This window comes from Peromyscus maniculatus, chromosome 9 (assembly GCF_049852395.1).
Source record: "Peromyscus maniculatus bairdii isolate BWxNUB_F1_BW_parent chromosome 9, HU_Pman_BW_mat_3.1, whole genome shotgun sequence".
NCBI classification, from domain to species: domain Eukaryota; kingdom Metazoa; phylum Chordata; class Mammalia; order Rodentia; family Cricetidae; genus Peromyscus; species Peromyscus maniculatus.
The window spans coordinates 55,426,564-55,446,940 of NC_134860.1; the positions used below are offsets into that span (position 1 = coordinate 55,426,564).

The 20,377-nt window shown below is 39.4% G+C and overlaps 1 protein-coding gene and 1 pseudogene across 3 annotated transcripts in view; both read right to left on the reverse strand.

Annotated features, from left to right (window-relative positions):
• Xpo4 (exportin 4) overlaps positions 1–20,377 on the reverse strand; it is a 92,628-nt gene that overhangs the window by 35,625 nt on the left and 36,626 nt on the right. For all 3 annotated transcript variants that reach the window (XM_006988432.4, XM_016006897.3, XM_042284939.2), the window contains 2 exons: positions 15,708–15,824; positions 14,847–15,000 (listed from right to left, as the gene is read on the reverse strand). In XM_006988432.4, the coding sequence (XP_006988494.1) occupies positions 14,847–15,000; positions 15,708–15,824 (271 nt within the window). The remainder of the gene's footprint in view (positions 1–14,846; positions 15,001–15,707; positions 15,825–20,377) is intronic.
• On the reverse strand, positions 57–10,194 carry LOC121832302 (large ribosomal subunit protein eL19 pseudogene; annotated as a pseudogene).

Genomic DNA, 20,377 nt, shown 5'->3' on the forward strand with positions numbered 1-20,377 from the left:
AGGCTGTAACAAGGTTTTGGTAACTTTTTTTTTTTTTTTTTTGAGACAGGGTTTCTCTGTGTAGTTTTGGTGCCTGTCCTGGATCTTGCTCTGTAGACCAGGCTGGCCTCGAACTCACAGAGATCCACTCTGCCTCCCGAGTGCTAGGATTAAAGGCGTGTGCCGCCACCACCTGGAGGTAACCATTTTTTAAAAGATGGTTGCTTGAAAGAATGTTTTTTTGTCAGCCAGGCAGTGGTGGTGTACAGGCCAATGAATCTGAGTTCAAAGTCAGCCTGGTCTACACAGCGAAACCCTTAAGGTGGGTGGAGAGGGCATTGAGTTGTCTTAAGAAAGGAGCTCAAGCCGGGTGGTGGTGGCGCATGCCTTTAATCCCAGCACTTGGGAGGCAGAGCCAGGCGGATCTCTGTGAGTTCGAGGCCAGCCTGGTCTACAGAGTGAGTTCCAGGAAAGGCACAAAGCTACCCAGAGAAACCCTGTCTCGAAAAACAAACAAACAAACAAAAAGGAACTCACTGCTTCTGAAGTCATTCCCAAACTGCAGTTCTGACTAGCAAAAGTGAAACCCTGAACAGGCTCACTTAGCATGTCCCTCTTCCTTTACCTGCCCACTTGTGGAGAGAAAGAATGAAACCCCAAGGAAGGTAAGCCTGAAGTGTGCAAAGAAAAAGCAGCAGACAACAAAGATCATCAAATAAGTGAACTTGTCTCCTCACAGGCACCAGCTACAGTCAATACAGCACCTATCTGAAAGGCTGGTTACCTTCTAAGAAAACAAAGGAAAAGACTGACTTGATGACATTATCAGTTACTTCAAAAATAGCCTACTGGCTATTCTCTTTTATGTGACTTTGAAAGTCATAATAAAGCAGGTAAGAGATCTTTCAGTGTTCAGAACTGATCATCTGAGGAAAAGAAATAAAGGCTCTATACCTCATGAAATAGAAAAGCAACTCATTTATCTTTTTCTAGCTTTAGTGCCATTTTATTAAAGGTAATTTTTTTATTATGTGAAAGGTCAGTAATGAAACATAATTATTAACTACTGCATGATGTGATATGGTGTGATGAGTAGAGCACAGAGATCACATGACATGAGGGGAACATGTACATGAAGGTATAGACCATATCAAAATAATGTAAAGAACTAAGGTAATTCAATTTTTTATTTGTAATTCTCAAATATTTTTGTAATCAAAGATATTTCAAATACTATTTATACCCCCAAGTAATTCTTAATGTAGAGTATGTTTTTAAAAAAGAAAAATAGATAAAATCACTATGGCCAGAACTTAGGAAATCTAACTTTTCTACTCTTAAAACAATGTTTTAAAAAATAGTGAGTCAGGTGCAGTGGCCCATGCTTTTAATCCCAGCACTCGGGAGGCAGAAGCAAGCGGATCTCTGAGTTCGAGGCCAGCCCGGTCTACAGAGTGAGTTCCATGACAGCTAGGACTACATAGAGAAACCCTATCTCAAAAAAAAAAAAAAAAAAAAAAAAAAAAAAAAAAAAAAAAAAAAAAAAAAAAAAAAATCGTGCTGGCAAGATCATTCAGCAAGTAAAAGCACTTACAAGTCTGACACCCTGCCTGAGCTCAATCTCTGGAACCCACTTAAAGGCAGAAGAAGGGGACCATTCTGCAACTTTGTCCTCTGACCTCCACATGTACCATGGCACTTGAGCTCTGTGCCAAGACAGCATATGCTCATGCTTGCTTTCTCTTATATAACAATAAAGTTCTTTTAAGCAAAAAACTATTTGAATGTTAAATAAAGCAAATTTCATTAAAAGATACCTTCAATAAACAATAGTTGCTCTTTTACAGGATTGAAAAGCTTTGGTTCTCACTGACTACTTTAAAGAAACATGTCATCAATAAGAGTGGTCTGCTAGCTAATGACTGATCAGCTACTAAGCAATCTTTCATTATATGTAGCACACAGAGACAGACTTTATGGAGCACAAGAATCATGATAGTAGTAACAAACAACAAAAAAATCTGTAAATCCCAAATTTTCTTGAGCCATAATTAAAAATATCTACATGATCTATATTTTATATAATAATTCATTTGTAATTAACAAAATATAACCTTACAACTAAGATAGTCATATAGAGCTGCATTCTACTTTTTAATAATCCTGTGGTCTCTTATTCCCTGTTCCTCTCCACGAGGAGCCTCTCAAATTTTCAACAGGAAAGCTCACAAAGTTCTGAGAAATCAAAAGCACATCCACACCTCCTGCTCTATTCTGTAACTACAGGAGCAAGACAAACACACACTAGGCCAAGAGAGCCAGAGGACAAGTTTAATCACTCCCTACTAGTGACTCTCACTGGCTAATCCTATTAAGTCTGTGTCAAGTTCTTCAACAACAGACTCAGCAAGAACATCCATCTTGACTACAGGGCAGGGCTGTAGTTTGGAAATACTCTGAAAATACATGGGTACTTACATGTGCAAAGAAGTTCTTAATCCTTTACTAACACCTTCAATAGGTATAACGGTATCATATTGTGATAATGAAAGAAAGAAAAAATGTGCGGATGTGGTTCAGTTGGTGAAGTGATTATTCTGCATGCATGCAGACCTAGGTTCAACCTCCAACACTCCATAAACTGGGTGCACATGCCTATAATCCCAGCATTAGGCAGACACAGGCAGGATGGGCACAGACACAGTACTGATGAGGATACAAGACATGGAAGAGCCAGTATACTCTTGTACATTGCAAAGATAATACAAAATAGTACAGCTGCTATAGGAAACAATGCAGCAGATGATCAAAATGATCCTATAGAACCTGGATCAAGATTGATACCAAACCAGGAGGGGCACACACCTGTAATTTCAGCACTTAGGAGGTAGGTAGAGAAGGATTAGGAGTTCAAGGCCATCATTGGCTACTTAAGACCCTGTCTTCAAAAAGACACCAAAACAACAAAAACATCAGAATAGCCATGTCAAGGACCCTAAGGCCTTAGACCCACAGGAAATCGCAAAGCTTTCTCTCCTGATTCAAGTGTATTGATAGTGTTGATACTGTGCATAAAATATCCAAGCTAGTTTCCTCCAAACCCCCATGTTCATGAACTGAAGAATGTCCTCTATGAGACTGCTCTTACAAGATTAGCTAAACCTACTTCAATTCAGCGGTATACCACAAATCCTGTCTCCATATTTAGCTGTATGTAGTATCCCTGCCTCCCTGTTAATTGTATATAGTAACTGCTGAGCTTCCCAAGTGCTGCAGTTTCTCCATTAGAAAGCCCAGTCTACCCGATTTCATCTTGTCTGTGTCTTTTCTTCGTGCCCTCACTGGCCCAGCCAGGCAAACTCCTGAAACCATGCAAAAACACAGCAACCCTAAGTGAATTTTAAAAATAGAGTGGAAGAGCAAATGTTCAAATAGCTTCGACAACGTCCACCCAATTGAATGACATTTCCATTACTTTTATTCAGTCAAGCTCTGTACATTTGGGTACTGATGACAAGGATGCTGCTTTGGAGGTTGGCTCAGAGATTTCTTCTACATTCCACTCGGATACACTGACTACCTTTCATGAATTGGACTAGCAGGGCTAGTCATCAAGGCTGGATGGAAATGAAAAAGCTAGTTCACTGTCTTAGTTACTCTCCTATTGAGGTGAAGAAACTGTTGTTGGTTATTTTTTAACTCTAGCTCTTAGCTCTTTTACTCTTTGGGGGGCCCACCACCCAGCTCCTGAATAAATCACACAGGGAGGCTTATTCTTAATTATAAATGCCCGGCCTTAGCTTGGCTAGCTTCTTGCCAGCTTTTCTTAACTTTAAATTATCTCATCTACCTTTTGCCTCTGAGCTTTTATCTTTCTCTATTCCTGTATATCTTTCTTTCTTACTCTGTTGCTGCTGTGTAGCTGGGTGGCTGGCCCCTGATGTCGTCCTCTTCCTCTTCTCTTGCTCCTTCCTTCTTTTCCAGATTTCTACTTTTATTTATTCTCTCTGCCTGCCAGCCCCATCTATCCTTTCTGCTGCCCCACTACTGGCTGTCAAGCTCTTTATTATACCACCAGGTGTTTTAGACAGGCAAAGCAACACAGCTTCACAGAGTTAAATGCAATATATCTTTGCATCATTAAAGCAAATGTTCCACAGTGTAAACAAAAGTAACACATCTTAAAATATATTCTACAACAAGAAATATCATGACCAAGGCAACTTATCAAAAAAAAAAAAAAAAAGCATTTAATTGGGAGCCTGCTCACACTTTCAGAGAGTTAGTTCATTATCATCAAGGTAGGGAACATGGCAGCAGGCAAGCAGTCATAGAGTTAGGGCAGCAGCTGAGAGTCTACATCTTATTCACAAGTATGAAGCAGAAAGAGAGCTAACTAGGAATAGTACGGGCTTTTCACTGCTCAGTGACACCTCCTCCATCAAGGCCACATCTCTTAGACCTTACCAAATTTCTGTCAACTAGGGACCAAGCATTTAAGTATATAAGCCTATGGGGTGGGGGACAATCTCATCCAAATCACCAAGTTCGCTTTCAAGGAATTAAAAACAAACAAACAGCTCAGGCTGAGATGTAGAACCACACTGTTAACCCTTATCACAGGGTTAACCCTAATCACTGAAGCTCTCTCGGTAGAGTATGTGATCTTTATCTAAAATATACAACACTATCAAAAGCACTGTCAGAAGAAAATTTAAAACTACCTTTGAATGTTCAACTGAGTGGACCAGTAATTTTCCATTAGTGGCAATCAATTTGTACAGACAATTATACTAATGCAATTAAGAACCTAAATCTAGCCTGGCAGTGGTGGTGCATGCCTTTAATCCCAGCCCTCAGGAGGCAAAGGCAGGCGGATCTCTGTGAGTTCAAGGGCCAGCCTGGTCTAGAGCAAGTTCCAGGACAGCCAGGGCTACACAGAGATACTGTTTTCAAAAACCAAAACCAAACAAACAAAAAACACCAAACAAACCAACAACAACAGAACTCAAAGGGTCAAACTCCCATGGTTATGATGTGCTTTCTATATACCAGCTTTCTAAAAACAAAGACTCTGCTGCCTATGTTAAAATGCACAGAAAGACCTTCCAGGATCCACTTTAGGAATCATAAAGCAAGGCTCTGCATACACAGTCCTGATTTCTTCATGACTCACTTGTCACTTAAAGCAGGGAAGACCTCTATAACTCAGGGCAGCTCTATTCCCACCACCATCCCTTTTCAAATGAAGCAACACTACATGCTAAGCTGCACTGCACACTCCGTGACTGCCTTGCTGTGGCATTCATAGAGAAGGACGACACCGAAATAACCTAGGCTGGCTCATGGAATTAAGAACTCAGCAGACAGAATTCCTTACAAGGGCTAAATAATTTTAAATAAATCATTTTCCAGTGAGAAGTATTATAGCAGATAAATCAGACTTGCCCACACTGACATCTGAATAAATGAATTAAAAGGTAAGGGGTACCAAACAATGCTGTCACCAACACACAAACGCAAGCTTCAGCTTCTAAGACACCTGCGGCCTAAGTTTTTTTTTTTCTTTTTCTTTTTTTTTAAGGTTTGTTTTATTTTAATGACTGATCCACCTGAGGCCAAAAGGCAGCCCACTACACAGACATGAGGAAGGCTTTATTTTTTGGTCTCTTCCTCCTTGGACAGTCTTGATGAGCTCCTCCTGGTGCTCTCGTGCTTCCTTAGTCTTAGACCTATGAGCCTCAGCCTGGTTAGCCAGGAGCTTCTTGCAGGCCTTGTCTGCCTTCAAACTGTGGATGTGCTCCATGAGAATCCGCTCCTTTGTGAAGACATTCCCTTTGACCTTCAGGTACAGGCTGTGATACAAATGGCAGTCAATCTTCTTGGATTCACGGTATCTGAGAAGTCAGCACAGGATTTGCATCCTTCTCATCTAGGTCACCTTCTAAGGCATTCAAGCATTAGCAGTACCCTTCCTCTTCCCTATGCCCATATGCCTGCCCTTCTGTCGAGCCAAGGTGTTTTCTGGCATCGAGCCCAGGAATGGACAGTCACAGGCTTCTGGATGATCAACCCATCTTTGATCAGCTTCTGGGTCTACTGACGGGTTGGCATTGATGATTTCATTGGTCTCATTGGAGTCCAACCAGACCTTTTCACCACAGCGGAAGATGCTAGAAGCAAGCCTCTTCTGTAGCCTGAGCATACTCATGGCAATGCCATAGAAGCACTGTGTGGCACAGCACAATCTAGAACCTGGGGAGAACAGGGCACAGCACGGACAGGGGGAAAGGCAGGCAGGAACAACATGTCCAAGAGCTATAAACTACACAGAATCTTCTCAACAATCAGACAGGTTACAGTCAGCAAAATTAACTATGCCCAAAAACTAAAGAGTCTGCTCTTCAATGGCTCTTTCCTCCCAATGACACAAGGTCAGAAATTCTGCTGTTTCTTTTTGGATACCTTTTTTTAATAATGTGGAAATACCCCTGAAATGGATAACACACACATAATTCCAAATATTGATTACTCATTTTACCTATTTTCTTTCCAACACATCGTATCAGATAGCAAAAGAAACAGTTGGTGTGACACTAATTACTCTGAGAGGACAGAAAACACTTCACAACCCTACTTAATATCTGTATTTAAATATTCTATCAGAATTTCAAGACTGTTTTCCTCCACTTTCAAACAAACTTAGAGCTGATCCAACCAGAACGTAGTAGACCCTGTATCATGAAGGCATGCACTCCACAAGTGGCTTCCTATCTTCCTCACTACCTCAGCTGAGCCCAGGCTATCCTAACATCTCTACCACTGGCCCAGCACCACAATATCACACCTTTCCTAAATCCTTACTTCTCCTCTCCCCTCGGACAATAACTATTCTCCTCTGCAACACTCCAAGTACAAGTGCATCAGCCCTGACTCCAACTTCTGGTCTGGAGGCAGCACAGCTGACCCACTCTGTGATATCTACCCTCACTAGGAAAGACTCAGTATCTAAGGTTTTGCCCTTCTCCCTCAAACAGGTTTCCACGAGTTCAGTGAAGTTTAAAGACAGGAGATGCAACTGAAAACCACCTCCCAGGTACCCCAGACACAGGCGCCGACTGTCTTTATTTCAAACTCTCAGCTCTGCTTCCCCATGTACTTAGCTGGTCTTCTCAGTCTCCTTGGCTTCTTTCTGTTTTCTAAGACCATGGCTCTCTGTCACTCTTTGCAGGACTGATACCACGACCTTAATTTCAATGTCCCACATTACAGTAATGACTCCCCAATTCTATCTTCACTCCAAATCATTCCCCACAAGACAACTCTACCAACAGGGAGCGTGGAGGGGTGTACCTAATCAGTAAGGCAGCATAATAAACCTTGGCATGCCAGATATTTTTAAAGGCTTCACAGAGACATAATTCACATACTACACAATTTGTTCGGTGACTCAATAGTTTTACTATACTCACAGTTATGTACCATGAACACATCTAATTTTAGAACAGGCTCATCAGTCCAGAAAGAAGTTTGGTATGCTTTGCAGTCATCTCCTATGTTCCCAAACACGCCACTACTCTAGGTAACCACTGTGTGTTCTGTCTCTAATTCTGAACACTGCATATAAATGCAAGCATGTATTCAAGTACTCTCTAAATGGCTTCTTTCAAAATACTTTCTTAGTACAATGTTTTCAAAGTTTACCTGTGTTAGCACATCTAAGTACTTCACTTCTTTTAACTAACAAATAATATTCCATTATATGGCTATACCACATTTCGTTTATTCACTCATCAGCTGATGGACCTTTGGTTGGACTCCACTTTGTGGGGAATACTGCTGGAAATACTCATGTGCACATTTCTGTTTAGAGGACTGCTGATGTTCGGGGCCTGATAACTGTTTGCTGTAGGGCTTCCTGTGTACTCTTTAGAGTTTACCAGCATCCTTGGTCTCTTCCCATGAACTGCCAACAGAACTACAATTGTGGCTTGCTCACCCTATCACACGTGTATTTAGTAGGTGGTAATAAATACATAGGCGGTAGGGTGAACAAGTATATTTATTTTTATAAACCAGTGGTTTCAGGAAATAGTTTCTCCCACACTGATCCATCAGTACTCCAAACTGAAGCGTCCAGCCTAACCTAGGTAGTGAGTTCCAGGTCAGCCAAGGCTACATAGTGATATCCTATCTCAAAAAGCTCCCAAACAAAACAAAGAGCCATCACAAAAAACACTTCACATCAAAGGTTATGGAGAAACTAGTCCCTCAGACAATGCTGATGGGCATGTAAAATCGTCACTGATTTAGAAAAATAATTTGGCTATTCCTTACAAGGTTAAATACAGAACTGCTTATGATCCAACAGTCTAGCTTCTCAGTATACTTAAGAGAAATGAAAATAATCCTATCCAAAAATTATACATAAGCATTCATGGAAACATGATTATTTTTTTCTAGTGTAAGAAACTAGGCCTTTGTATGTGACGCAGATGGCTTCAAACCCTGAGCTCAAGCCATCTTCCTGTCAAAGCCTCCTGCACAACTGAGACCACATGCATAAAGAGTGCCTATGGATCTTAGGTCCTTTCCCTGACAAAACCATCTGAAGGGAAAAAAGGTTTATTTTAGCCCACAGCTCAAGAAACAGTCCCTCATGGCAGGGAAATAAAGGCAGCGGGAGCTTGAAGGAGCAAGGCATGAATGCCTCCAAGCGAGGGCTCCCCTTGCTTTCTCCATTTATATAGCCCAGCACGTGCCTTTAATTTGAGTACTGGGCAAAAGGATCTCTGTGGATTTGAAGCCATCACGGTCTATATATGGACTTCTGGGCCAGTTAGGGCTACATAGTAAGATCTTGTTTCAAAAAAGGAAGAGGAAGAAGAAAAAGGAGTTTGCCCACATCAATTAATGTAATCAAGATAATCATCCCCCCCAGGCATGCCCAGGTCCATCTCCTAGGTGATCCTAGAGTCTGTCAAGCTCACAATTTACATTAACCATCACAACAAGGTAGCAACATGTTTTTCCTTTTGCTAAGGATTTAACCCTCACATTCCAAGCAAGCTCTCTATCACTAAGCTACAATCCTAGACCCATCAACATTGTTCTTAGGGGCCAAAAGTTGAAACAACTACTCACCAATTGAGGAATGATAAATAAAAATTGGTATGCCACACAACAAAATATTGTAAAAAAATTTAAAAACAATGAAGTACTGACTAAAGTTGTACATTCTGCATAGGAGTTGACTATGCACTCTAATTAGAACACATAATACAAAGTTTTGAGCACACTATACTAAGTGAAAGAAGTCAATCACAGAAGACCATGTATCATGCGAGGTCATTTACAGAAATTGCATATTGAGGTAGCTGACAAAATGTAAACACACAATGCAGATCAGATAATATTGTATCAATGTTAAATTTTTGTTTTTCTGTGTTTTGAAGCAAGATCTCACTCACTATATACAGATGTGTGTAATCCTTATGATTGTACCTCAAACACTAAGATTAAAGGCATGTTCCTTGTACTGACAATGGTATCACAGTTTTCTCTATATGACTCCTAGTATAATTAAAACACTTTTTGTCATGCTGGAGATTGAACCCAGGGCCTTGCACGTGTTAGGCAAGAACTCTACCACTGGGCTAAGTCCCTAGTACCTTCACAATAAGAAAATACACAATAATATTCAGAGGTAAGTGATGATTTTTTTTTAAACTGTGTGTTTAAACATTACTCACCCCTATATGTGAAGGGAGGACAGGGGAGAGAGAATGGGATAAAATGTTAAGAGGGTGTACAATCTTTTTTTTTTTTTTTGGAAATTTATTTTTATTTTATATATATTGGTGTTTTGCCTGCAGGTAGGTCTATATGAGGGTATTGGATCCCCTGGAACAGGAGTTAGTTATGAGCTGCCATGTGGGTCTGAATCAGTGCAATCTTAGTGAAGAGCACAGGGGAGCTGTCTGAGCTCTTCTTCATTTCCCCGAATTCTGGCAGTTAGACAAAAGCCAGCATTCCTCAGGAATTTGAAGTCTGTTCCCCTCTACCAAAGGAGTCCCTTCCCTTACTGCTAGCAGAAGGCAAAAGTGGCTATCTGTGTGGTATCTATTAGCACACCAATGAGCATGCTTGCTGCCAGTGTCCTCAGTATCACACAAGGACCTGTTCCTTCTCAGAGCTGCACTGGCTTCCTCTCTTTTGCCCACTCTCTTTGTCTTCACCCGCCCCCCCCCCCCCCCACTGCCACCACACACACACTCCCCTCTCCTCTCCTCCCCTCCCCCCCCACTGCCACCACACACACACTCCCCTCTCCTCTCCTCCCCTCCCCCCCCACTGCCACCACACACTCACTCCCCTCTCCTCTCCTCCCCTCCCCCCCCCACTGCCACCACACACTCACTCCCCTCTCCTCTCCTCCCCTCCCCCCTCCCCGCCCTTCTGCTCCTGCTCTCCTGGGCAGGTCCAGTAGGCTGGCCATGTTCAGTCTACTACTTTCTGTCTCTGTTCCAAACTCTTCCAGATGCCTCTGGCTCTTTTCTCCCTCATATCTACAATAAAAACCTTCCCTTTAACCACACCATGGAGTGATTATGTCATCAGTTTATACAGATAATACATCAAATAAAAAGATTAAAAACTAAAATATACTATAAAACTACACATCAAGATTTATATAGGTGAAATAACAAAAATAATAACATAGGTTAATAAACACAACCTTATTTAGCATGGTATCATTCTAAATGCTCAAATGCATTTAACACAAGATAAAGACATTTTATAAGGCCTATTTACTACCATTTGTTTTCCCTAAAAGATAATCATTTTTCTAAAGCGATCAATTTGCATTTTAATTAAGCTTCACTATTTGATCCTCTTTATGGTACAAATCTAAATAATTTTTCAGTTTTTCCCCTACCAATTGAATATGATGAATGGATAGATGGATCTCCAAGTAATTGTCAAAAATTATAACTTAGCCAGAATTGGGTTCTTTAAGAAAGATTTCCAAATTGTATCTTAGTTTAATTCCACTGCCAAGTTTTCTTAAACTGAAACTTATCTACTCAAAGGAGTATTCAGTTATAGTCCCACCCACCAATATATGGAACTATACTAATCACTGGCCACATAAATACTCACTCATTAGCATGAAGTAGAAAAACATTCAAGAGCCAGCCATGGTGAGACATACAAGAACTTTCGAAGCTGAGGCAGGACTGCGAGTTCAATGCCAGTGTCTCCACCCCCCCCCCCTTTTAAGTATCATTTATGTATATGTGTGTCTGTGCATGTATGTATGGGTGTCATGGAGGCCGAAGGAGGATAATAGATCCCCTGGAGTCAGACAGGCACTTACAAGTTGTCCATCATCAGTGCTGGGAACCAAACTTGAATCTCTGGAAGAGCAACAAGCAGTTTTACCAGATTAGCCATCTTTTCTGATCCAGTCCCTTTCCTTTGGATCTCGTGTATTGCAGGCTGGCCTCAAACTCACTATGTACCGAGGATAACCTTGAACTTCTGACTCTCCTGACTCTACTTCCTGAAGGCTGAGATTACAGGATTCACACCTCACCCAGCAACCCTCTAGACCTTTAGAGGAATTATTTCCTTTGGTAACACTGCAGTAGTTATTTTCTAATGCTTTATCTAAGGACTTCCTAAAATATTTTATGAGTGTGTATCTTTCAGACAAACTTTGTTTCCAAACTCTTAAGGAACTGTTCCTCGTTTCAAAACAGTAACTCTCTGCCAACTGTATTTTCCCCTAAAACAGACACTTTAGAATTGGCTATGATATATGCAGTGTAATTTTTGTTGATTTCACTACATACATAATTAATGTTTTGATAGCTCCATATGGACTGGTACTTTTAAAATCTGTTCCAAGTCTTTTCAATGTATTCTTGTTTTGTTGGTTTTCTTGAAACTCAGTCTTGCTATGTAACTCTAGTTGGCTTTGAACTCACAGTAATCCTCCTTCCTCAGTCTCCCAAGTGAATACTGTGATTACAGGCATGTGCTACCATACATGACCAAGTCTTCTTCTCTAACCCCCAAAAGACAGGGTTTCTCTGTATAGTCCTAGCTGTGCTGGAACTCGCTCTGTAGACCAGGCTGGCTTCGAACTCAGAGATCTGTCTGCCCCTGCCTCCTGAGTACTGGGATTAAATGCGTGCACCACCACTGCCTGGCTCCATACATATTATTTTATGTATATTGGAGTTTTGCCTTCATGTATATCTGTGCACCACTTGAGTGCCTAGAGTCCAAGGAGGCCAGAAGAGGGCATCAGATCTCCTGAAATGAGTTAGATGATTGTGTGCTGGGAACTGAGCCCTGGTCCTCTAGAAGATGCTAAGCCATCTTTCCAGCCCTGTTTTTGATTTTATTTATTTATTTTTCATTCCTCTTTCATACAATATACTTCTTCCTCCCACACCTCCCATATCCCCTAGATCCACTCTTTCTATTTCCCTTCAGAACAGAGCAGGCCTCCCAAGGGTATAAACTGAACGTGGCATAACAAATTACAATAAGACGGCCAGGCAGTGGTGGTGCACGCCTTTAATCCCAGAGCTAGTTCCAGGACATCCAGGAGCACACAGAGAAACCCTGTCTCAAAAAACCAAAACAACTACAACAACAACAAAACCAAATTATAATAAGAGGCTAAACAAACCCTTATATCAGGGCTGGATGAGGTAACCTAGTAGGAGGAAAAAGGTCCCAAGGGCAGGCAAAAGAGTCGGAGACACCTCTACTCACACTGTTAGGAGTTCCACAAACACAGCAAACTAACAACCAGAATCTGCAGAGGACCTAACACAGGCCCAAGCATGCTTAGTGATTGCCACTTCAATTGTTGATGTTGTTTTGTCTGTTTGTTTTAATTAAAAAAAAAAAAACTAGGACAGGGACTTGTCTAATCTGTCTTCACGACAAGATCCTGCTACTTAAACTATAATAATAAACTTCTGAATAAAGTCTGCCAAACCATCTTTTAAAAACAAACAAGGGGCTGGGAGATGGCTCAGCAGTTAAGAGCACTGGCTGTTTTTGCAGAGGACCTGGGTGTTGGATTCCCAACACCCACACAATGGCTCACAGCCACCTGTAACTCCTGTTCCAGAGGATCTGATAACCTCCTCTGAGCTCCATTGGGACCATGCACAAGTGTGGTGAGCAGAAACACATGCAAGGTAAAACATGCATATAATAAAAGTAAATAAAGATTTAAAATTTTTAAAAAAGCAAACAAACAAATAAACCAAGTTGGATGTGGTGGACATACACCTGTAATTCTACCACTTGGGAGAATGAGGAAAATATGATCATAAGTTTAAGACCAGACTGGTAGATTTTGAGGTTCTGTCTTACCTCAGAAAGGATGGAGGGAAAAGAAAGAAAATAAAATGTGAAGCATGCAATATAATATTAAAAAGAAGATATTTTAGAAATGAAGTTAAGAAAGCCTGTGTCTAGGGGTGGCAGCTCAGGGATAAAATTTTAACATACTGGAAAGTTGAGGCAGTTGTGGGCTAAAGGCCAGCCTGGGATACAGTATCAGTTATCTCAAAAATACGAAACAAGAAAGAAAGTACATGCCCCTTACAACTCTAAAAAATTAAATTTATGTATTAAAGACATAAAGTTGGTTAATGAGTGAAAGATAAAGGATAGGCATAAAAGGAGAACATGGTTAAGTTGATAGCAAGCTTCATTCTAATGTGACTGTCCTTGGCAAAGAAGCCTGGAGAATTCCTGGTTTAACGAGTCAGTGGCTCACTTTATCTCATAGCACCTGCCTTTCACAGTTAGTTTTCTAGTAGGTAAATATAGTAACTTGAAAATGGAAATCACAGCTTACTACGCATCTTAAATCTCACAATTTTACAGGTCTCAAACCTATGTATATGAATGCAACAGATCTTGACTGTTAGAATAAAGATTAACCTCATCCTAAAGCTCTGATAAAACTCACCATCCATTTTTAATCTTTTTAGAAGCAGCATTTTTCTCTGAAACAGACACTCCTAAAGCCCTGGGAAAGAGCTGATTAAAGACATCTAGGTCATACTGAATTTTCTATACCAGCCACAACTGTACTAGATTAAAAGGAACATGACACAGGGAGTTAACTGTAGGCCTATTTTACTCAGAGATGCCAAGAGGTACATAAAAGCAGCTAACTCTGAGTGTGTTAAAAATGGTGTTTCAGTTAATTTAGTCAACAACCAACATCCTCTTTCTGTATGGAAAAATTAAGATTCAGAAAGGTTCAGCAATTTGCTGGAGATCAACTGAGGCTTGAACCCAGGTCTGCCTGACTGAACAATGCTACAAGCAGGCACTCCAGTACCCTAAGGCACAACATGACACTCGGCAGCAGATGCTCTAGACCGAAAGCTTAACACATACTTATTGCATACACATACAATTCATAAAGATAAAACCAGAGCCTTTATAACTAAAGAAAGTCAGCCAAAAAATCTAACTGAATCACATATCCAAGGAGCAAATGGCTCTACTATGGTATAAAAACGCACTTTGCATATTTTGTCTTTTCCTTCCTGGGAATGCTATCTTCTTCCTCAGTCAGCAACAGCCTTATTAGACATCAAATGTATTCATACACTCAATCCTCTTCAGAAAAGTAGTTCTACATAGTCTACTGTACTATGGTTTAATAAAATTCCATTTCTCCAAAAAAAAAAAGAAAAAAAGCTTCCATTCAACAGAATGCTTTATAAAAAAGCTAAGGACATAAAGGACTGAGCTTCATGGTTAAGTTTTCTACAAAGTCACCACATATACAACCCTTCCCATTGTTAAAAGGATATAATTTGGAGGGAGAAAATTCCAGCTCAGGACTTGGTTGGCTAGTGCAAGGTACCGCTGAAACACCGAGGACATCTGAGCACTGAGGTTCTCCCGCCTGCTGAACTCCTGCAGAACTCCAACCGTTAACATGAAGATTTGGCGAAGGTCTTCTTCCTATGGTCAATAAATCACACCAAGTTTTGCATGACACTTACTCAAAATGCATTCCTTTTTAGAATCATAAAACAACAAGAACCTTAAGGTTTCCAACAGACTGCTTTACTTCCTTAAGAATGTTTTCCATCTTGAGGCCGCTAACCAAAATGACATCAGTGTGCTTCAAGTGACACCATTTACTGTAATGTAAGTGCTCCTCCGGGCAGGAAAGCCTGTGAGGGCGAATGTGACTGCAGAGCTGGCAGAGTCGGTTGCTATAGTGCACAGACTTAGGACTCAAGCCAATGCCTTCACATAGCTTTACTCCAGAGCCCAACAATACATGAGAGAGACAAAGAGCCCACACCATCGGCAATAACATTTTAAATACATGACCCTCTTTGGCATTGTGCCAGTCCTATTTTTAAGGCCAGCAGAATTCTATCAATTGAAATAGTTATATCTAAACATGAAAAATGATAAACTAAGGAATATTTATTATAATATTCTCTTTTTTTGTTTAAAGATGAGAACTGAATAATTAACTTCAACTTATCAATTACAGTAATCAAACTTACCAATTTACTATATAGCCTATGAAATCTCAGCACAAGTCTTCAGGCATAAGCTATGAAACATCCAAAACATATGCTCTTGCCATTAGGAACAAACTGGCAAAAAGTAGACTGTCCAGTAATTAAAACACAAAACAAAGATATCAATACCTGAAAAACTCGTTTGCAGTTCCCATGGAATTCCATACTCAGTCCAATGTTGCTAGTTTTACTTGAACTTGAGAACTCACTCAACAGTGCAGTCAGAATAGAACAGGCCAGAGTTTGCTATATTCAATAAGAAATAATTATAAGGCATTAATTTTTTCAAAGCTTTGTTTCAACAGATTTTGCTCAAACATATTCTCTGTGTGTTGTCTGTCTGAGCTTTAGAACCACTAACTCCCCAGCAGAGACCTGGGTACGGCGAAGACTTGCTCTCCTTTCAAAGTAATGTGGTAAATGTTAACAGCACACCTCACCTCAAGTTACACCACTCAATGTAGGACTGAAACTCAGGGCATGAGTCTACTCAACCCTAAAGTTCAACTGACATTTTAAATAATTCAATAATTGTTAAATGCCCTGTTTCATTTAACTTACACAACAACTGATACATTCATTTTACGCTTGAAAGAACCATGACTTGAAGAGGGTAGGTGATTACCAGAAGCCACCAACATTCAGATCGTGTCTCCCATTCTATGTTCTGATGAATGTAAAATGTATTGTCAAACAGATGAAACACAACACAGACTTCAGTTTCCAAAATATCAAACAGGTAGTACCTCAGAACGTTTTAAATCAAAGAAAGAAACTTGTCCTTTTCACTGGATCCACCAGATAGAATATCAAGTCATTAATCTTATTCACAGACTATGTAGAGTCAAGGTAATAAGGATGGAGATAAGGATATGAATTATTTTGGCACATCCCCAGGGGTTAAACAGAAATATGCACACTACCTCTGAACCCCCGCAAGATTAAAGTCAAGATGATACTATTTCTGCAAGCTTATACAACAGCTGACCACAGAGGGACCCACCCCACCAACTGCAGCATCTTTGTTCAAAAATGCTTCTGATATTAGTACCTTGACCTTACAGATGCTTAGCTTGGCAAATCTTAGCAAACAGATATAAGGTTAAATTCCTAAAGACTGTAGGGCAGATATCTGCTTAAGGTAAATGACAGTTACATGGATGACCAATATACTACTTTTTTAAAAAGCACTTAAAATTTTCCTTTAAAAACGGTTTTTTAAAAATTTTAAAGGAAATAGTTACTGTTTACCTCTTAACCTCAATAAAAATAAGCACAGGTATGCAACTTTATGCTGCCTGGAGAATCCAGAAGTTATCTATGAAAGGTGCCTTCTACAATGATGAAAGTCCTCTGGATATTCTTAGTTTAGTTTTCGTGCACACATATACACTTGGGTTTTTGTTGTTAATAACTAGCTGTGCTGAGGGTTGAACCCAGGTCATTATAGTCATATGGCAAGTGCTCCTCATCAGAAATGAACTTAGCCCTGTCCCCACACTCAAAGTTTATTTCAAAATATACACTTATTTTAATACAAAAGTTCCCTCAGCTCCAAATCTTGAAGAAAAATACATGCCTGTTTGAATATCATTGTGAGACTGAGGAAGACAGTCTGAGAAATTAGTTATAGACATCTCATATATAGAGCATTATCCCTGTCTTACTCTTCAAAGGGACTTCAGACATTTATCAAGTAAAATAATCTTCATTTTAAAATGGCTTCCTTTTAAATGGTGATTAAAGTGCCAGTCATCAGCGGAGTGTAGAGGCACAGTCCATAGTTCTCCAAATCTTCCTTATTTGGAAGCTGTGGCAAAGAGACCATCTGAAGCCAGCTTAAGACTCTCTCTCTCTCTCTCTCATATATATATATATATATATATATATATATATATATATATATATATATATTTATATTTATATATATATTTATATATACATATAATTTTATTTATTAATATAAAATAAAAGCACCAGCAGTCAATACTTCACAGATACATTTAAATAAAATTGATCATCTTCAAATGTGATTATGTGTACATTTATGAGAAATTTGGTGGAGGAATATACTAAATAAAATAATAAGCAAAATTAAATTAAATTAATAAAACTTGGAGGAAAATATTAACTCACAAGTCCTAATGACTTCTAAGACTCTATAATTCTAAAGACAATTTTTGTAGTCTACATGTTTGTAACTCTTAGTCTTAGCATCTTATTCATCCTTTCTAAATAAGACCTTGTTGATTATATTATGAAGAGATAAAATATTTGAAAAAATATCTTCTTAAAACAAGAAAATTAACTCCAGAATCTCACATATCAATCACAGAACACAGTTCACACATGAACTTACATGAAAACACAGACACTTGAAATCCAGAAGCTTGTTAAAGGCAAACTGACATCATCCTTACAAAAAATGCTCTAAAATACTTTTCACAAGTAATTGATAACACAGGTTGGTTTCTGGTACTTTCACAAAGTGGTATAGTTTCAAAACTATAGTCATTTCAGATTTTTAGTACAGTGTCTAACTATTAAAACATATATTCACAATAAAGATTTGCTTTCATATGAAATTAATATTTTCTAAGCTCATATTAATAGCCAAATGAAAAGAGAAAAACAAAACAAAACAAAAACAAAACCCCAAGGCAAAGCTAGTGAGAACCTTGCTAGGTGACTGAGGATTTCGATAAGTAGATTTCCTTTGGCTACACAGGAGAGTTCAGCAGACAGAAGCCAGCTGCAAAAAGAAACAGAGCCATCCAACAAAGCAAGCTCACGTTAAGGATGCACATACTAACCCATAAAGGCCAGTGAGTACAGAGCCTCACTCTCTCTCCCACGCCAGCCTGCTCTCCAAAGTGAATGAACACTTACTAAGGAGAGTGAGGGAGTCTCCTGCGGTGGACGGGCTCCGAAAGAGGAGCACCACTTTAGCCCTTATTCTCAGTCCATGATCATCGAGAGCCAAATGCGTTCTCATCACAGCTTTGCCCTTCTGACCATAAATATACTATTTTTAAATTATTTTTTCAGCCTATGAAAATTATATAGTATAATTTTAATCTAAGAAAAACTAGAAGGTTAAAAAAAGTTCAAAGAAAATACAATTGCCTATAATCTTATTGTCCCAGAGTTATTATTATAATAATTATTTATAGTTCCTTTAATTTCTTACTGCATGTATACACATTAGTTATAGAATAGCTAACAATTTATATACTTTATACTCCTTTTTCCACTTTAGTTTTAAAACAAAAAGAAATCTTTAAGTAAAAACTGTTTGGTATTTTATTATATCACTTAGAAACTTAAGAAATATGTGAAGTCTGGAGATATCAAATGCTATTTTGAGCCATACCTAAAATCATCACCTCTCAAAGAACTGAATTCAGTAAGATATTTCCAAATACTAAAAACATCCAAGAATTCAATCTCTCGTTAATTTGAAAATCTTGTATGGACATGAGATTAGCATCATAAACTCTAATTGGATTAGACTACTCTAACTAAAGGATGCCAAATGAATAAACTCATTCCTTGGAGAGAGTGAACTAAGGACTGATGATAAATAAAAGAACAAAGCAAAGTACTCTGCTATATATCAACAAAGTAGTTCTCCCTAGTCACAAGACAACTAAGCATATCATAACTGTGTAAGATTCTCGATTCCCATGTTTACTCACTTTCAGTACTTAATGACGACAGGACAGCCAAGCAAAAAGCAGCGCCAAGGGAGAGTTTCCCAGGTCAGAAGGAAGAACTGTCCTCCCTGCCTGGGAGAGAGCACCAACTTTGGGTCTCACCCCTGGAGAAGGTTCCTGTCAGCTTGCTGCAGGCATTCGGTGCTCAGGGGACACAAGTGCAGTGCCTTTGACTCCCCCTCCAACGACCAGCACTTTTAAGTGCTGTCCCTGCCTTTGTCAGTCACGGCCAGCTAGCATTCTATACTATAGACAGCCACTCTGATACTCAGGAGGGTCAGAAGCAAAAGCTGCCGTTAGGAATTCCAGTGAAATCTGAGGAAAACTGAGAAACAGGAGATTTTCATACTGAAGAGGGATCTGACCGAAACCACAAGCACAAATTTTCAGTTTTAAGAGGTTATGACAAGAGCGCTTCCTTTATCTAGATCATAAAGAACAAGTCCATATCTGTTACTTTCTAAATTCAACAAAAATATTTTGAAAAGAAAACTTACACCTTGTACATTTTTCTAAGAGAAGCCCTTTTATATCAACTCTATGACAATAAATGACTACTTGGAAGCCACTCAAGAAAATAGGCCTTAGGTCCTTGGACAAAGGGATATCAGCTCTCCTGCTTGCTGATTTATGTCAACTTCCCAGGCAAGGTCCCTCAAGTGGCCTCTGTGGTAGCCTATGATTCACTGTGGTTCATTGAGGCTGGCAACGTGACAACCACCAGCAGGCAGTTCTTTATTGATCATTCTCATTTGCTAATTTAGAAAGCAAGTAACAAAATCCATTGTGCTGGTGTCTGAGATACATTATGAGTAAAACCACTCTGTAGGAATCCTTAGTGATACAAGAAGTCTACTGTGTAGACCAGGGAAACAGAAAAATGTAAATTCAAACAGTCTTTCCCATTTAACTGCTGGCAAGGCATTTCATTTATCATGCCGATAAAGTCTCATCTACTCTCTGCCCTACTACTAATCTAGTTACCCTGGGTTCAGATTAAATGATGTGTTGAAAGCACTATGTAAATGCAGCAATTAAATGAGGTGGAGTGAAGGTAGTGTTTGTATAATTATCATAAAATTG